This window comes from Mustela putorius, unplaced genomic scaffold (assembly GCF_011764305.1).
Source record: "Mustela putorius furo isolate JIRA1106 unplaced genomic scaffold, ASM1176430v1.1 tig00003846_pilon_pilon_pilon, whole genome shotgun sequence".
Classification (NCBI taxonomy): domain Eukaryota; kingdom Metazoa; phylum Chordata; class Mammalia; order Carnivora; family Mustelidae; genus Mustela; species Mustela putorius.
In genome coordinates this window covers 12,891,554-12,908,039 of record NW_025421999.1, presented here as the reverse complement: position 1 = coordinate 12,908,039, position 16,486 = coordinate 12,891,554, and the positions used below count along the sequence as shown (strand labels likewise).

The 16,486-nt window shown below is 47.9% G+C and overlaps 1 protein-coding gene across 2 annotated transcripts; it reads right to left on the bottom strand.

The window, feature by feature from the left end:
- Positions 1–11,628: 11,628 nt before the first annotated feature.
- HEY1 (hes related family bHLH transcription factor with YRPW motif 1) lies at positions 11,629–15,721 on the bottom strand. Of its 2 annotated transcripts, XM_004774235.3 has the most exons (5): positions 15,246–15,721; positions 14,897–14,972; positions 14,687–14,770; positions 14,314–14,395; positions 11,629–13,399 (listed from the first exon to the last, which is right to left on the bottom strand). In XM_004774235.3, the coding sequence occupies exons 1-5, from the start codon at positions 15,332–15,334 to the stop codon at positions 12,816–12,818; spliced, it is 915 nt and encodes a 304-aa protein (XP_004774292.1). In that variant the 5' UTR covers positions 15,335–15,721; the 3' UTR covers positions 11,629–12,815. The 2 variants fall into 2 exon arrangements, with proteins under 2 accessions (XP_004774292.1, XP_012902192.1); XM_013046738.2 differs by lacking the exons at positions 14,314–14,395; positions 14,687–14,770; positions 14,897–14,972; positions 15,246–15,721 and adding an exon at positions 13,848–14,295 and having other exon boundaries at positions 11,629–13,401.
- Positions 15,722–16,486: the final 765 nt, after the last annotated feature.

The following is a 16,486-nucleotide window of genomic DNA, read 5'->3' as shown; positions in this document are numbered from 1 at the left end:
ACAGTGAGGACCCAGTCTCTTGGACTGCTGGACCAAGTCCACCACTCTTTTATAAGTGTCTGGGGTGAAAACCCCCAATCCGCAGCCTGCCTGGGTGCTTGTGATCAGCTTCACCCAGAAACCTGTCTCTCAGCAACCAGCCTCTCCCTTGTTGCCTGAAGAGCCTGCCCCATGCTCCACAGCACTCCCCTTCCAGCGTACTAAAGCAGCAAGTAACAATGGTGGCTGCACATTTCTCTAATGGCCTGAATGATTTGTACGAGGATCAGCGCTGCCTCTAGAGCACCTGATTTAATTGGTCTGGGCTGCGGACCAGCCACTGGGATTTTCCCAACCTCGCTAGGTGACTTTGGCACACAGGCAAGTTGAGGTCCACTATCCTGAAGTATTGCTAACAAGACGTCGTTATTTTTCAAATTCTAGCTGAAGTTTGGGGGTTATGAAGTTTTTATTTATTTATTTGACAGAGATCACAAGCAGGCAGAGAGGCAGGCAGAGAGAAAAAGAGAGGAGCAAGCAGGCTCCCCGCTGAGCAGAGCCTGACACAGGGCTTAATCCCAAAACCCTGAGATCATGACCTGATCCAAAGGCCCCAGGTGCCCCAAGTTTGGGGATTATGAAGACATAATGTGGCAGAAGATGAAAAACAATTTGAAGGGACACCTGGGTGGCTCGGTTGGTTAAGCGGCTGCGTTCACCTCAGGTCAAGATCCGAGGGTCCTGGGATAGAGGCCCAAATTGGGCTCTCTGCTCAGCAGGAAGCCTGCTTCTTCTTCTCCTTCTACCTGTGGCTCCCCCTGCTTGTGTACTCAGTCTCTCTGATAAATAAATAAATAAATAAATAAATAAAATCTTTAAAAAAGAGAGAAAGAGAAACAATTTCAAAATCAATTTTAAGGAGTGCCTGAATGTCTCAGTGGGTTGGGTGTCTGCCTTTGGCTCAAGTCATGATCTCCAGGTCCTAGAACCTAGAGCTCCCTGCACAATAGAGCATCTGCTTCTCTCTCTCTCTTTCTCTCTGCCCCTCCCCCCACTGCTCATTTTCTCTCTAAATAAATAAATAAATAAATAAAGATGATCTTTAAAAAAATCCATTTGAAATTCCTATGTCCTAAAAATAAAAAAGCCCTCATTCTGTCCTCTCCCTTAGAAAGTTCGTCCTGGCTGGAGAGAGATGAACGCCAATGGCCGCTTGTTTCTACCTCCACAGGCCCCTCTCTGCCCCACAAGTCCCCTTTTCACCCCGCTCAAGCACCCTGTCTCCAGTTCTGGCACTTTTGCACACCAGTCTCAGCCATGATATGATGCGGGGTGCCCCAAAACTGCAGAAGCAAAGGACAGTGGGGTTAATGAAGTGACCGCTTGAACCCCAGCAGTTGGCCAGCTGCAAATCTGGCGATCTGGGAATCGGGCTGTGCCTTCCAAAGACAGCTGCAATATCCACAGGGATAATTCTGGATGCTCTGGCCAGCTGGGACTTCCAGGACTACACAGGGATTATAGGATTTCTGGGTAGCTGGCAACCTTTTCTTCTACCAGGTCTGGAGAGATTGAAACTCTCACCTCCCAACATTCCAGAATGAGGTGCCCATCCTCCCCTGCCTGATCTGTTGTCTCTGCTCCCATGTCTCCTATCCCTGTACTTCCCTCCCCACTAATTCCCTACCCCCTCCCCCCAGCCCTAACCACACCGCAGAAGCTGAGAACTTTGGGTGGCCCAGGCGAAAATGAGAGATGAGCAGGCAGAAGAGGGGCACTGGTGACTGGGTTTTGTTATGAAGAGCCCATGAAACCGCCACGTCCAGCATGTCTCGGCCACACCCGCCTACCACTATGCTCTACACACCAAACGACACCCTCTCCTGTGTGGAATTTGGAGGCCATCCAGATCAAACTCAAATAACTTCTTACGTATTTGTCTTCCTGACACCACATAACATGCCAGCCACTGTTCTAAGCACTTTAAACACATTGTCCCCATTTATCACAGCTACCCCGACCCCATGAGGAAGGTCCGTAGATACCCTATTTCTCAGATGAAGATTAAAGCTTGAGAAATTGAAATAACTCACCCAGTGTTTCAGCTGGTAATCTGGATTTGAACCACATGTAATTCCAGACATTTCTCTATAATAAAAGAGTTTCAGGCTTAAAATCATCTAGATCAGTGGTATGAAAGTTTTTCGGATTGTGTGATATTGTTATTTATAATAAGATAAAGATATATCTTCTTATAGTTGGCAGAGTTCCTAAAACCCTTGGAATTTCCTAAGTGATAAGTGCAAGTGTCTTTTGATATCCGCAACAAGTCCTTTACAAATCACACCTGCATTTCTGTTAATAAGATGACTTTTGGAAAAAAGCATCCCAGGATGGAAGCTGGTTGCCAGAGCCAACCATGTGATTAGATGGTGGAAACTTTCGATCCCACCCCCAAACCTCTAAAGAGGGGAGAGGACCTGGAGATTGAGTTCAATAATGAAGATCCAATGATTTTAATCAATCATGCCTCCATAATGAAGCCTTCATAGAAACCCAAAAGGGCAGGTTTCAGAGACCTTCCATGTTGGTGACCTCATCCATAGGCTGTAACAGTGAGGCAGCCCAGTTCCACGGGGACAGCCGCTCCTGCCTGGGAACCCTTCTGTAGCTTTTTTCTAAGAAAAAACAAAAAAAAAGATTGTATCTATTTATTTATTTGAGGTGGGGGAGGAGTGGGGCAGGAACAAAGGGAGAGGGACAACCAGACTCTGTGCTAAGCACAGAGTTCAACCCAGGGCTCGATCTCACAACCCTGAGATCATCCCTTAAGCTGAAATCAAGTCAGACACTTAACCCACTGAGCCACCAAGGCACCCCCTTTCTTTACCTTTTCATCTGACTATTTATCTGTATCCTTTATAATATCCTTTATACTAAACTGGTAAACCTAAGTGAATGTTTCTCTGAGTTCTGTGAGCCACTCTAGCAAATTAATGGAACCAGAGAAGGAGGTAGGTAGAAACCGGTCAATAGCCACTAGGTCAAAAGCAAGGTGATAACTTGGACTTGTGATTGTCATCTGAAGCAGAGCAGGGAACTGCAATCTTTTTTGGTAATGAGCTCTTCACCTGTGAGATGTGACACTATCTACCCCTCAGAATTCAGTTAAATTATAGGACCCTGGGGCTCTTGGGTAGCTCAGTCACTAAGCGGCTGCCTTCAGCTCAGGTCATGATCCCAGGGTTCTGGGATTGAACCCTGCATTGGGCTCCCTGCTCAGCGGGAAGCCTGCTTCTCCCTCTCCGACTCCCCCTACTTGTGTTCCCATTCTCACTCTCTCTCTGTCAAATAAATAAATAAAATCTTTTTAAAAAAATTTATAGGATACCCAGGCAGTACCCCCTGAGAGGGAGGTGGGGGGATGGGTGAGACTGGTGGTGGGTATTAAAGAGGGTACGTATTACATGGAGCACTGGATGTGGTACATAAACAATGAATCTTGGAACATGAAAAAAAAATAAAATAAAATCAAGATGTTAAAATAAAACAAAAATAATAAAATTTTTAAAAATAAAATACAAATAAAGAAAAAATACAAAAAATAAAAGATTTATTTATTTTAGAGGCAGTGGGGGCAGAGGGAGAGAGAAAATCCTCAAACAGACTCCCCGTTGAGTGCGGAGTCCAAGACCCTAAGTTCATGACCTGAGCCAAAACCAAGGGTCAGATGCTCAACCGACTGAGCCATCCAAGGGCCCCTAGAGCTCATGTCTTGCCCATAACAAAAATACGTGTGAGACAGGCCGAAAGAGGAAGCAGAAGGTAAGTTTCTACTTCCCCAGTTATCAATAAGGAAACCAAGTTTTGGAATTGTCCCTTTGTTCAGTATCCTGTAAGTTTTTGTGTCCCTAGATCTGAGATGGGTAAGAGGCATGCATGGCTTTCTTTTGTAATATAGGGGAAGTCCACCAAGAGCAGCGAGTTGGGAAAGCTGGAAGTCAAGAATCGCATACGTGTGGTGGTTTAGCATTTGAGAATCATGCTTCTAAAATGTGTATCCATGTATCCATTGCCCTTGAAGGTCTTAGGCGCCCTGGTCCATTTCCCACCTGAAGCTCTTTTACACCATCCAGACTGGACCAGCCTCTGCTTCATCGCTCTCTGTCCGGGGAGCTCAGCCTCTCCCAAAGGAGTTTGTTCCATTTTCAGGTTACTGAAGTCATTAGAGAGTGTCACAGGGGACCCCCTACCGAGTTGGAGTCAATCAACCGGTGAACTGAGTTGGTGGATTTCCACAACAACAACGCAGACTTCTGATCTCCCTGATTGAATCTTGGCTCTGCCTCTGAACATAGGATTTTGGACAAGTGTCTTCATCTTGCAAAAATCTCATAATCAGATCATAATGCTGACCTTTCAGAATAATCCCTGTTAAAGATCAAAGATGATGGATGCAAATCCCCTAGCCCCGTGTCTGGCATATTGCAAGCATTAAATAAAGAACTGTTGTCGTTCGACAGGTGACTGAGCCTTCTAACTGCTCCATCATCCAGCTCCCGTTTCCATGACTATTCCGGAAGATAGGGAGACACTCAGTGAAACGAGTCACTGTAGCACAGAAACATTATTCTGTAGTGTGTCCCAGTGGGCCAGCAGCGGAAACCTTTTCAAAAGGAACGGAGGTGTGCAAGGCACAAGAGCGAGTGTTATTCTTTACTTCTTGTAAGCGTTCCAGGTGACAATGTGAACCTTTGTCTTGAAATTTTGCCCTGTGGCAAACTAAACTCAGTGATTTGCAGTATAGAAAATCCGTCTTCTTAAAAAGATCTAGGCTTAAAAAGAAAGAAAGAAAGATCGATCCAGGCTTCTAGAATCTTCCTGAAGGAGGAAGGTCTTCACCATTGCCCAGGATCCCCATCCCTGTTTGGCAATCTCATGCATTAGCTCCTTTCATGTACTGGGATCTCAATCTTGTAACTATGTGTGCACTTCTCCATTAAGTAAGGAACAGTTAATAAATATTTGTGCGGGGGGGGGGTTGTTTGTGTTTTACAGTAACTGCCTTCAACCATATTCTGACAAATCTTTTGCCTTCTTTTAATGACATCTTAGACTGAAGTACATTCTTGTCACTTTTGCTAAAGGAAACCAGTCCCTTTTTGAAATGCCAATCTCCTTTCTCATCTGAAACTTGTCTCCCATCCCATCATCAGCTCACATGTGGAGAGGCGCCCTTGGAATGTGTGGGGGCACGGTCTGCTCTTTGGCTCCTTCTCCCCTCTCCAGCACCTTGCGGGGTAGAAGTGGGGGATCCATGTTCCTGGTCAGTTCTGGTTCTCACATTCTTTCACCCCTTTCCTTCCCCAGTCTGACTACTCTGGTGTTGAGGAAGAGAGAAGAGAGAAGACATCTCATAGAAGCTGGGGTGAGGAGCAGACACCTTCTTCTCACTCTGACTCTTGCTTTCCCTCTGATGCCAGAGGCCTTTGCTGACATGATGTTTTCCAAATAGATGATGTACGTGGTGTCTGGGGGGAGATGTTTAGTTTCAATCTCATACACTTCATGTCTAAGAACCACACCTCCTATGGAAGGTAGCTCTATCTGTCTTCAGCCCTCACAGTCGTCCAAGCCTCAAACCCACTTTCTGTGACTCCCATACCCACACTTAGCCACTATCATCCCTCATGAAACCTTTCAACTTGCCTACTCCCCACAGGGAGGGGAGAGAAAAGCCCCCCTGGGCCAGGTCCACACACTGCAATCATTTCCTTTGTTATCTTCCTTACGTAAGCCGGGATGGGAGTTGGTTGTAGGGCTATTGTAGAATATGGCAGGGATAGTTTGACCTCTGATTAAAAATTGTGAAGGGGTTTGGGCCCTAAGTGGGCTTTGGTTCTTCAGAATGTGAGGTCCCTACTGCTCTGTGCCCTCAGCAGAAAAGGCTGCCCTCAAAATCCTGCTACAAACCCATTACTGCTTGATGGTCAGAATCAAGGTCAAGAATGAAACCCCCTTCCCCATCACAACCCTACGCTGTCCTATTCTCTATGAGAATGTGTGTCTCCACCTGAGAACCACTGGCCTCTACTTCTATAAGGTTCTCTCTTTGCATATTTAATGCAATACTTTACGTATTGGATCTTTGGCCTCCAACTTATTCCAGATTATACTTCCTTTAAACTTGTCACATTGAGCGTAAATATTGCCTCCGTGTTGCTCTCCTGTGAACCCTGGATGACTGTAGTCTGTCTGCATAGTAGATCTTTCCTCTTTTCTTTTCTTTTTTTTTCTTTTCCTTCTTTTCTTTTTTCTTCCTGAGAGAGAATAAGCACGAGTAGGAGGTTCAGGGGGAGAGTCAAACAGACTCCAGGTCCAGAGCAGAGCCCCATGAGGGGCTCAATTCCATGACCCTGAGATTATGACCTGAGCTGAAACCGACTGTGACACCCAGGACCTCCATGGTAAAACTTCTAGTCTCTCCATTTCTGTAAATGCAGATGCTGTGCTCCCCCATCCCTACCCCAACCAGATATATGCCAATGTGACAAGATCAAAAATGCTGAAACCCCCTAACTGGCCAGAAGGTGGAGGTGATGATGAGTTAAAACTGAAGGTCTTCATGGAGATTAGGATCTTCTGTGGGGAATATAAAAAAGTGACCATGGGACACCCCGGGGGGCTCAGGTGATTAAGCAACCAACTCTTAGTTTCAGTTGAGGTGATTATCTTAGGGTTCTGGGATGGAGACCAGCATCAGGCTCCCTGCTCAGTGGGGAGCCTGCTGGTCTCCCTCTCTTTCTGCCCCTCCCCCTCCTCACACACGCTCTCTAAAATAAATAAATATATTTTTCAAAAAGTGACCAATAGGGGCACCTGGGTGGCTCTGATGGTTGAGTGTCTGCCTTCGACTCTTGTCATGATCTCCAGGTCCTGAGTTGGAGCCCCATGTTGGGGTTCCCACTCAGTAGGGAATCTGCTTCTTCTTCCTCTCCCTCTCCCTCTGCCTCTCCCCTGCTTGTGTTCTTTCTCTGCCTCTGTATCTCTCTCAAATGACAAAATAAATTTTTTTTTAAAAGTGACCAACGTCCCTCCAAGGAAATAGACTTAAAGGATGGTGGTCCAGTTGAATTTCTTCTAAAGCAGAATTTTATAGCAGTGAAGAGAAAATACTGAAGTGAAACACGAATTTGCTTTCCCTGGTAGTTTTTAAAATAAAAGGCTGGGGGAGGGGTGGATAGAGACATATCTGTGTGAATCTGCTTTGCTATGCTTCTTAGTGCTAACAAAGGAGCGGCTTGGATTGACGAATTCATCCCACAAATAGGGATTAGGTGTTTCTTATATGTGAGGCGCTTTTGAAGGGATAGAGCTCTAGAGGTGAACAAATCAGGCAAAACAGAGAGTAAACAAGTAATTGATGAATATGCTGTTGGCTAATGCGATAGCAGAAAACTCCGGAGAAAACCAAAAGGGGGCTGAGAGGGTGGAGGGTGGGGGGTGGTGGGAGGGGGCGGAGGGCTCAGAGGGGTGACTGGTTTAAGTAGACTTCGAGGGAGACTGCTGGGGAAGGGGGCTGTGTGAAGAGCCCCGAAGAATCATTAGCAGATCCCAGTTGGCTTAAGGGAGGTCTGGGGGGTGTGGGGGGGAGGAAGGGTGAAGGCAGAGGGGAAGCCAGTGCTAAGGCCTGGAGGTGAGCGCAGACTTGGCAGTTCCAGCATCTGCAAACAGGGAACGTGGCTGGGGCAGAGGCAGAGGACAGCGAGCAGTAGGAAACAGTCAAGGCAGATGATTAAGGGCTCAGATATGTCATTCTTTAATTTTATGATTCAATTCCGCATTCATGAACATTCCTACGCACCGGAAACAAAACCATGCTTGGGGGAGGTGGAGGATAGTGGGGGAAAAAAAAAAAAACCACTAAAAGTAACTACAGAAAATTCTCAGTAATCAACTCTTTCGGGGATAACCTTTGTCTCTCTCTTTCGGCCTAATACGATGTTTTTACGTTTCTTCTGCTAAACCAAGTCCTAGGCCACCCTAACTCCCTAGGAATCATTAAGTTTTCAAATTTAGGCACGGTTTTTCACTTGACTGTATGTCAAAACCCAACACAAAGCACTTGACGAAAAATTTAAGAGTAAATTAATTTAAGAGTAAATATAATGGGAATTTTTACAACATAACTCTGAAAGAGCGTAATAGGACAGCATATTCACACAAAATCTAGAAACTTCCACAGACTATCTCAGGATCGCTGTGTATCCCGGATTTCCCTGGGGCTTATGGTCCTGGGCAACAATTCTGCTACAAATGCTCGTCAATCTCTACAGACAGCTCAAAAAGAGGAGGCCTGGGTTTCTTTTTCTTTTGCTTCCTCTCCCCTCTCCCCGCTAACCCCACCCCCACCCCAACAGAGCACTAAAGCATCTGAGTGAAAAGCCCTGCAGTTCATCAAGATCAAGGCAGGCATCATGTTTCAAGTTGAGGTTCAAAACAGCTTGCACTTTGCTGAGACTTCTTACTTCCTGAAATCAGATGGCGCCTTTTAGGGCGACAGTGTGCTGAGTCATGGCGAGCTGCAAACTCACTCTTTCACTGAAGGCCACCACCAGGCTGAGCCCCCATCTTCCTCCTTGGTAGAAAAGGAACACAGGAACCCTGGTGAGGTACCCCTTCAGAATTAAGTCCTGTGAAGTGACGAGACTCAGAACAAGAAGAATGATTTTTACCTTCTCTCTCCTTGTGGAAATTCGACAATTCAGAAGTAAGAAAAACTCTGCCTCTTACCTTTACAGGATAATCTTAAGAGGAAACCACCTTCTGCTGCCTAATTACCACATTGTTTATGTGAGGTGGGTGTTCGTCCATTAAGCATATTCCTAAGCCACGCATTATAAAAATACAAAAATTCTAGCCCTCAGAGAGCCGTTAGGATTAGGACCCTAGAAGGTGAGGCCCAGCCCCACCTGCCCAGTCTTAACCTGCAGACAGGCTTTGGTGAGTTAGTTTACCAACCCGTATAAATTAGCTTGTTTCACATAAATATCAAAAATTGGACATGTTCTCAAAAACCTGAAAGATCTGGCAACACTGGACCAAAATTCCAGCATAGATACCAGTAGTGTGGCCCTTCGGACAGACCTTCAGATAGAAGGTGCCGGAAACACGTGTTCCCTGGGTCAGCACCCACCTGGCTGATGCTCCTGCATCCTTTCCCCCACTAGTGCCTGTCTCCGTGCGTATGTGCCCAGGAACCCCGGCTAGTCCAGCCACTTTAGCTGACAGATGAGGAAAGTGGGGTCCAGAGAATTTTACATTTTAAATTTAAAGGTCATTCCATTAGGTAAAAGCAGAGCAAGAAGCAGAATTTAAGTCCTCTTCCTAAGAGATCCCCATTCCCCAGAGCTCTGGTTGTAAAAGAAATTGGGCCACATTTGAAGCAGTGTCTCAGATGATATTAGCTCTGAAGTTGTTTTAATTATAAATCATCACTGGAAACTAATGAAGGCATCAAAGCTGCGATACTGGTATAGACCAGAAGGGCTGGGGAGAAGTATAACTAGGAGATAGAACATTTCCTGGGGGATTTTAAATATAAGTAATCTATATTTAAAATATCATGATTTTAGCAAGTAATGGGGGGGCTGAACAAAAATCACATCCTAATTTAACTATACTGAACGAATTAGAAATGACACTTCCCAGATTTTTCTTTACAAGTTTTTTTTTAATGCAAGAATTCTACCCTTCTATTGTTGATGTCATTAATCCCTGGTAATACCTATAATGAAAAGAAATGAATAATTATTGAGACCTTCCAAGATTCTTGGTGATGAATGATATTTTCTTCATAAGGGAAATTTATGGGCCACATAAAAAATTTTTGTTTTCTAGGGGTAGGAATATAATGAATGAAGGTATAGTATCCAAGTACGCTGGCGCGGATGACCCTGAGGTTTATTCTTTTTCTTACTGCATCAATTCCAAATAGAAATGAGTTTTCCTGCATTCCTTGTTCTGCATACCACTGGCGTATCACGATCATTCCATCCTGTTTCCCAGGAATATCCCATTCCACCTGCACCATTTCCAGAAACCTATCCCCTTGAAGGGGCTTAAAAAGAAAACCAAAATACTTCTTTGGAAGACTTTATGTAATCCTGAAAATGACCCTCCGCACCCCCTCCAAACAAAAAGAGACACTTAGTAGCCAAACATGGATCCCGCACCCCCTCCAAACAAAAAGAGACACTTAGTAGCCAAACAAGGATCCACAAGCGAATCCTGACACACAGGTGTCACAGGTCCCCAGTGCTCTCCGCAGAGCCAGCAACAGGACTGGCTTTACTTCTGACCACTTTAGCAACCCTCTAAGTTTAGGTGCAAGTAAGAGAATCTACAGCAGTCTGAGCACAATGCTGTTCAGTAATGCTTTAATGCCATTTGAAATCACGGTTGCTAAAATTAAACTGACACTTGGCAGAAATTACCGTAACACTTTCTATCATGGCGTCATGAAAGGCAGAAAGTGTCTGCGTGGCACAGGCGGGTGATCAGAACAGAGCAGTGCACTCCAGGAGGGACCAACATGGGAGGCCACGTGGAGAAAGTCTGAGGGGGAGGTTAAATTAGAGACCCACAGTCTCCAAAATCCCTTTGGAGAGACCCAGAAGTCGTAGCTCAAGTTCAAAGTCTGAACTTCTCTCTGCCTTCCTGTCATGTTTTAATTAGAGCAGGGAGGAGGAACTCAGCTGTCCGGCAACAAAAAAACAAAAAAGCAGGCTCTGTTGTGTCATCTGCCCAAGTGGGTTTTCTCCCTCTCCTCCCCACCAACCTCAGGATCAAGGTGAACTTGTTCCAAACCAGGAGACGGCGCTCCTGCACTGGCAGGGGTGCTTTTAAGGCAACGGAAAGGCACTGTTCTCCCCCTGGGGCCCACACTACTGCCTCTGTTCTGGCAGCATCTTGTTCTAACCTAAAGCACATGTCAGTTTCCTCACTACACAGCTCAGGAGTCCACTGCAGCGAAAGGGTTAAGCAAATTCCTTGCAACAAGACAAGGAAAGACTCCTGGAGCTGTGCAGGTGCAGAATTATAGCCTGCCAGAGCTCATCATGCCCGATTCCCCAGCCCCTGCACCGGGTATCAGAGATAGCAATGCTAGGCTTTTCTTGTTTTCCAGCTTAAAAAAAAAAAAGAAAGAAAGAAAGAAAGAAAAAGAAAATGAAACAAATTTTCTGTTCTCTCAGCACAGAACAATGCACACAGTAGATGCTCTCAAAAAAAAAAAAAAATTGTTGAGTGGTCAACACGGTGTTCGAAGATTTCATCAGGATTTTCTCCCACCCTGCAACTCCCAGCGTGACTTGAGGCTTCCTAGCCCCCACAGGGCTGGCTCAGGGTGATGGGCCAATGCAACAGTCAAAGGGCTGTGTCTCCTGGTGGGAGTCAGGCCAAAGCTCGGCACCATAATGGAGTCACCTTATTCAGCGCAAATTCACAGAGTTCAGGATTCCAAAAATAATGAAGTCATTCGACATAAGAAAACTGGTGGCCAGGCAAAATGAAAAGGAGAGAAAATTTCTTTTCTGAGCCAAGAAAGGGAAAGGCCAAGCAAGGTATGTAAGACATATGCAGCGAACACTTTGTTCTTTTTTTTTTATTTAGTCACAACACATCAGTACAACAGAGGCCAAACCCAGTTCAGTGGAGGTCGTTTACATTATACCTGCTAAAAGAATAAAGCTGTAAAATGATGCTTTTCTAGCCTGAACCAAATTAAATCAAAAGAAGGCCGGAAAGCCCCTTGAATATCTCAACAACCACATGTCCATGCATCGAAAAGGAAAACACAACACTAACATTTCCAGTTAAAAGAAAACCTAGCAGTTCTGGGAAGAAGTAGGTTATGCATTTAACGGTTTCCACTGGACTGTTCCATTGACCGCTTGCACCCCGAGATCACTTATCCATGTTAACACTTATGAATTTGAGATCCATGAGACTGGAACTTCATTGCATTGCTTGGGGCTGGTGAATGCAGGCATATTCCATGCAATCACCTTCCGTCTCCTCCCCACCAACTCCAAATGAGGATCTGGCCTACAAGTGGCTCTCTCCTCTCTAAGCCAGAACAGCCAAACCCTGGCAGATGTCACCAGTTGGTAATATGGACTCAGGGCCCCTGATGGTGTATACACTCACCTGACTGCCGCAGGAGGCAGAGAATGAACTCATCTTCTTTCTTGGATAAAGCTGATCATCTGATTTGTCAACGCTTTGTTCAGAAATATAAAATTCAACATAGATCCTTCCCCCGCCCCCGCAAAGGAATATTATTCATACAACACCTTAATTGTCAAAATATTAACAAATAGCATCATGTTAACATTGAACTTAGTGGTTTGGAAAATTAATTCTAAAAACAGACTTCAACTATACAAGAAGAAAAACAGACCGAAATACTAAATGTTAAAATTCCCAAACTTTGAGGCAAAAATGGGATCATTCTGAGACAGAGAGGTTTACAAAATAATGAGGCATAGAACAAACCTATTACCAAGTGTTGGTTTATACTCACTATTTCAATTTACTGTTTGGAACAAAATTTAACAACTAGTTTTTTAAAAACTGCTAATACATGACATGATAAAAAAAATTTTAAAAAAGAAAAAGTAAACCAACAAACCTTTAGTCTTTCAACAAAATTTATCTGAAAGTGTACCTTTTTCCTTTCTACTGTTACTGACGACTTTAAGGTGATGTTGGCAACAGCCCAGCTCAGCTGGGATTTTAAGTGTTCCCCTCCCTCATTTTATAGCATCAGTTCTTTAAAAAGCTCCGATCTCCGTTCCCCAAGGTCTATAGGGCTTGCCAAGGTTTGCTGCCTGCGTGGGTGCCGAAGGGCTCAGTGCATTGGGAGACAGTAAGTGAAAGGAACCAAAGGAGAAGGGGAAGGCCGACAGGGAAGCCACCGAGGAGAGCAGGGGCGGCGAGAGTTTGGAGGCGGTGGTGACCACAGGGAGCACCGGTCCGAGGCCGCCACTAGGGGGCGCCCGCAAAGCGGGCGCCTCCGGATGCGCCGAAGCCAACCTGCCCTGGTGGTGTGGTTCCGTGGGCGAGGCCGTGGTGCCAGTGTTCCCGTGGCCGTTCTGGGGCAGCAGCAGGGGGTGCGCGACGTGCGGGTGATGTCCGAAGGCGCTCCCCCAGGGAATGTGTCCAAGGCCTGCGTGGGCGCCGCTGGCCGCTTCCCGCTGGGAGGCGTAGTTGTTAAGATGTGAGACCAGTCGAACTCGAAGCGGGTCAGAGGCATCTAGTCCTTCAATGATGCTCAGATAACGGGCAACTTCTGCCAGACACTCCCGAAACCCCAAACTCCTATAGTCCATTGCAAGGGCGTGTGCGTCAAAATAGCCTGAGGGAAAGAACAAAAGAAAAACCTCAAGGCTTTGCTCATTTCTCTGCAGGCCTTCAGTACCAAAGGCAGCCCTTCCTAGCAAATAAATACGTACAGCCTTAAAAACGGCATGCACGGGTTCTTATGAAGGTCCAAATATTCGGGAGTCAACCAAAGTCTTCGCATTAATCAACAGGAGAAGTACGTCTTTGCTAATGAAAGTTCAAAGCCCAATTAGAAGCTGCTGAGCAGAAAGTGGAATTATACCCTACCAGCAGATGAAACTATGTTCATTCCTTTAATGTTTTCCCCCAACAACAACAAAAAATACATCAAGGACAGAGAAACCACAGAACAGTGAAATTCATTAGACACACAGATGTAAGTTATCATCATGGAGCTTTTAGGCACTTGGTCCTGAGTAAAGCATTTTCCGGCTGGAGACAGACACACAGACCCTGGTCTCCTATCTTCTGTTAGGTTTTCTCTAATTAACCACAACAGGTTTCTTTCCTCAAGAGTCATGTAGGAGCTTACTTTTTAACGCTGTCGATAAAATAAAGACCATAATACTTTAAAAAAAAAAAAAGTCTTTTTCTCAAAATGTCAATAAACAAATGTGGTGAAATCTATCTGATCTTAATCAGGACTGTTACAACTTTAGGGCACCTCTCACATAAAAGGTATTCTCCAAAAGAAGGCACATTAGCTCACTCCGGAAGAGGACCAGAGTAAGGAATTCACTGGAGAATATGTGCATTTGCAAATGCCTTGACCGGCGACTGTACACGCCACACCATTCTCTCCCCACCCCCAAGGCACGCAGCAAAAAAATAAGGCAGCGACTGCACCAAAGCTGGCCTGCAGCGGCTGCTCTTTCTATCAAGAACACTCAGGGCCGCCACTAGACTTGCCACTACAGTGACATGTACCTTTCCCTCCTGCAGTGTGCAGCATTTTCAGGTGATCCACGGTCATCTGGAGGATTTCGGCTTTTTCTAGCTTAGCAGATCCCTAAAGAAGAATATGGCCAAAAAAGAAAAAAAAAAAATTAGTTGGCACCAAGTGCCTTTGGGGGAAAAAATTAAAATAGACACGCATGTATATGCTCTCTAAATCATAAAAGTACAAACTAAAGCAAAATGGGTTGTCTTCGCAAAATATGTTGGAATCCGTATGTGATTCATCTCTAGCACAAGCAATATGGTTATTTTTCGAGACACAGATGAGGTTCAGATTAATGAGGGTAAGGATTCCCAAGGTGTGGACAGCTACGGTAGAGCTCTACGCACTTTTCTCCATTACCTGCTTCTCAAAGGCACTGGGTACCAGCCGCCTCAGCTCAGACAAACTGTTATTAATCCGGTCCCGTCGGCGCTTCTCGATGATCTGTAGAAAGCAGGCAAAACAAAGGGGGATATTTCCATCAAGACTGTAAATTTCAAAATGAAGCAAGGTAGTTCTTTCCATTAATTAATAACAAAACAAAACAAGAAGCACTGTAAAGAGACTCACGCCTCTTCGTCGTTTCCTGGCCAAGATCTGTGAAGATGTAGTTGGGGACATGGAACCTAGAGCCGAACTCAAGTTTCTGAATGAAGGGAGGGGAAAAAAAAACAAGAATCGCTGTTAAGCGAGGGGAGGTGATATGAGGGGTCTCCCCCACGCCCTCCCCGCACTCAAGGCTGTTTTGGCAACTTGGGTTTGGAAGCGCTTCGGGGGTCCTTCACCCCGGACGGCGGCCGGACCGAGGTGCGCAGAGGTCAGCGGAGGGCACCGACGTGCCCCGGCCCTCGCCCGCTGTCACCGCGGCCAGCCGACGGTCGCCTCCTGCCCAGGTTCCGCGCGGCCGCGGCCAACTCACCCATTCTCATCCGCACTCTCCTTTTCCACTTCGATGGTCTCGTCCAGCTCGCTATCCGAGGAGCTGTACTCGGGGTGGGCTCGCTTCATGCTGGCTGCGTGGGGGCTGCGGGGGAGGTTGGCGCGGCGGGCAGGGAGGAGTTAACAGCAGCGGCGCCTCTCCGCGCTCGGGGGCTCGCGTTCCGCACACACTGATCCCGCTCACGCTCAGCCTCCGGTTAAAATTCAACCATCCCTTTCCCACGCTGCGCCCCTACTCAGGTCCCGGGGGAGGGCAGGCGGGGTGGAGGAGGCGGGCGAGGGGGCGGAGGGGCGGGGCGGCGGCTCCAGGGCAACAGCCTCCCCTCCGCCAACCGGCTTCTCGCTCCGTTGATTGGCAGCCGCTCCGGGGAGGGACCAGAACGAGGCTCAGGGCGAGGGCGAACCCCGCCCCCGCCCTCCTCGCCGGCCCCTGCCCGGCGGCGGTGCGTCGGCTCCGCGGGGGCTCCGCTGGGTCTCCGCTGCGGGCGGGGGCAGAGGAGGCGCGGGCGGCTGTGGGCCGGCGGCGGGCAGGCGGGGGAGGCCGGGCCGGGACACAAGCCCGCCGGCGGCCGCGGCCCCGCCCCGCCCCGCGCGCCCCGATTGGCCTGGACGCACGCCAGGGCCGCGCCTGCAGCGCCGCCGGTGAGCCGCACGCGCCGCGGGCCGTGGGAAAGTGCCGGCGCCACGGCCGCCAGCCAATCCGGGCGGCCGGCGGCGGCGACGGCGGCCGCGCTGGCGGCGGCGGCGGCGGCGCTGGGCGTCCGCATGAATGGAGAAGAATGGGCAGGCGGGGGAGCGGGGCCGCGCGAGGGCGCGCCGGCGGAGGCTGGGCGGCCGCGGGCCGGGCCCCCCGTGTGAACCTGTAATCGGAGCCCGGGCGCCGGGCGGCCCCGGAAACCGCCGCCCTGCGCCGCGGTAAATCTCGGCTGCGGGGCCACCCGTGCCCGGCGGCGGGAGGCGCGCGCCGCTGGCGGAGCCGGGCCCGATGCACCTGGCCGGGTGGCGCGCCGGCCGTTCCGTGGGGGCTGCAGGGCGCCGGCGGGGAGCAGAGCCCATGCACCGCCGCAGTGGCCACCAGCAAGACGTGGTTTCTGGGGATGTCGTTTTTCGTTTTGGGGGTAGACCGTGTCCCCACATGCAGCCAGCCTCGCTTCTGCAGGGCTTCCCATCCTCCAGAGTGGAATGAGTACCCTGTGCATCTAATTTCCGGGCAAGTGGAAC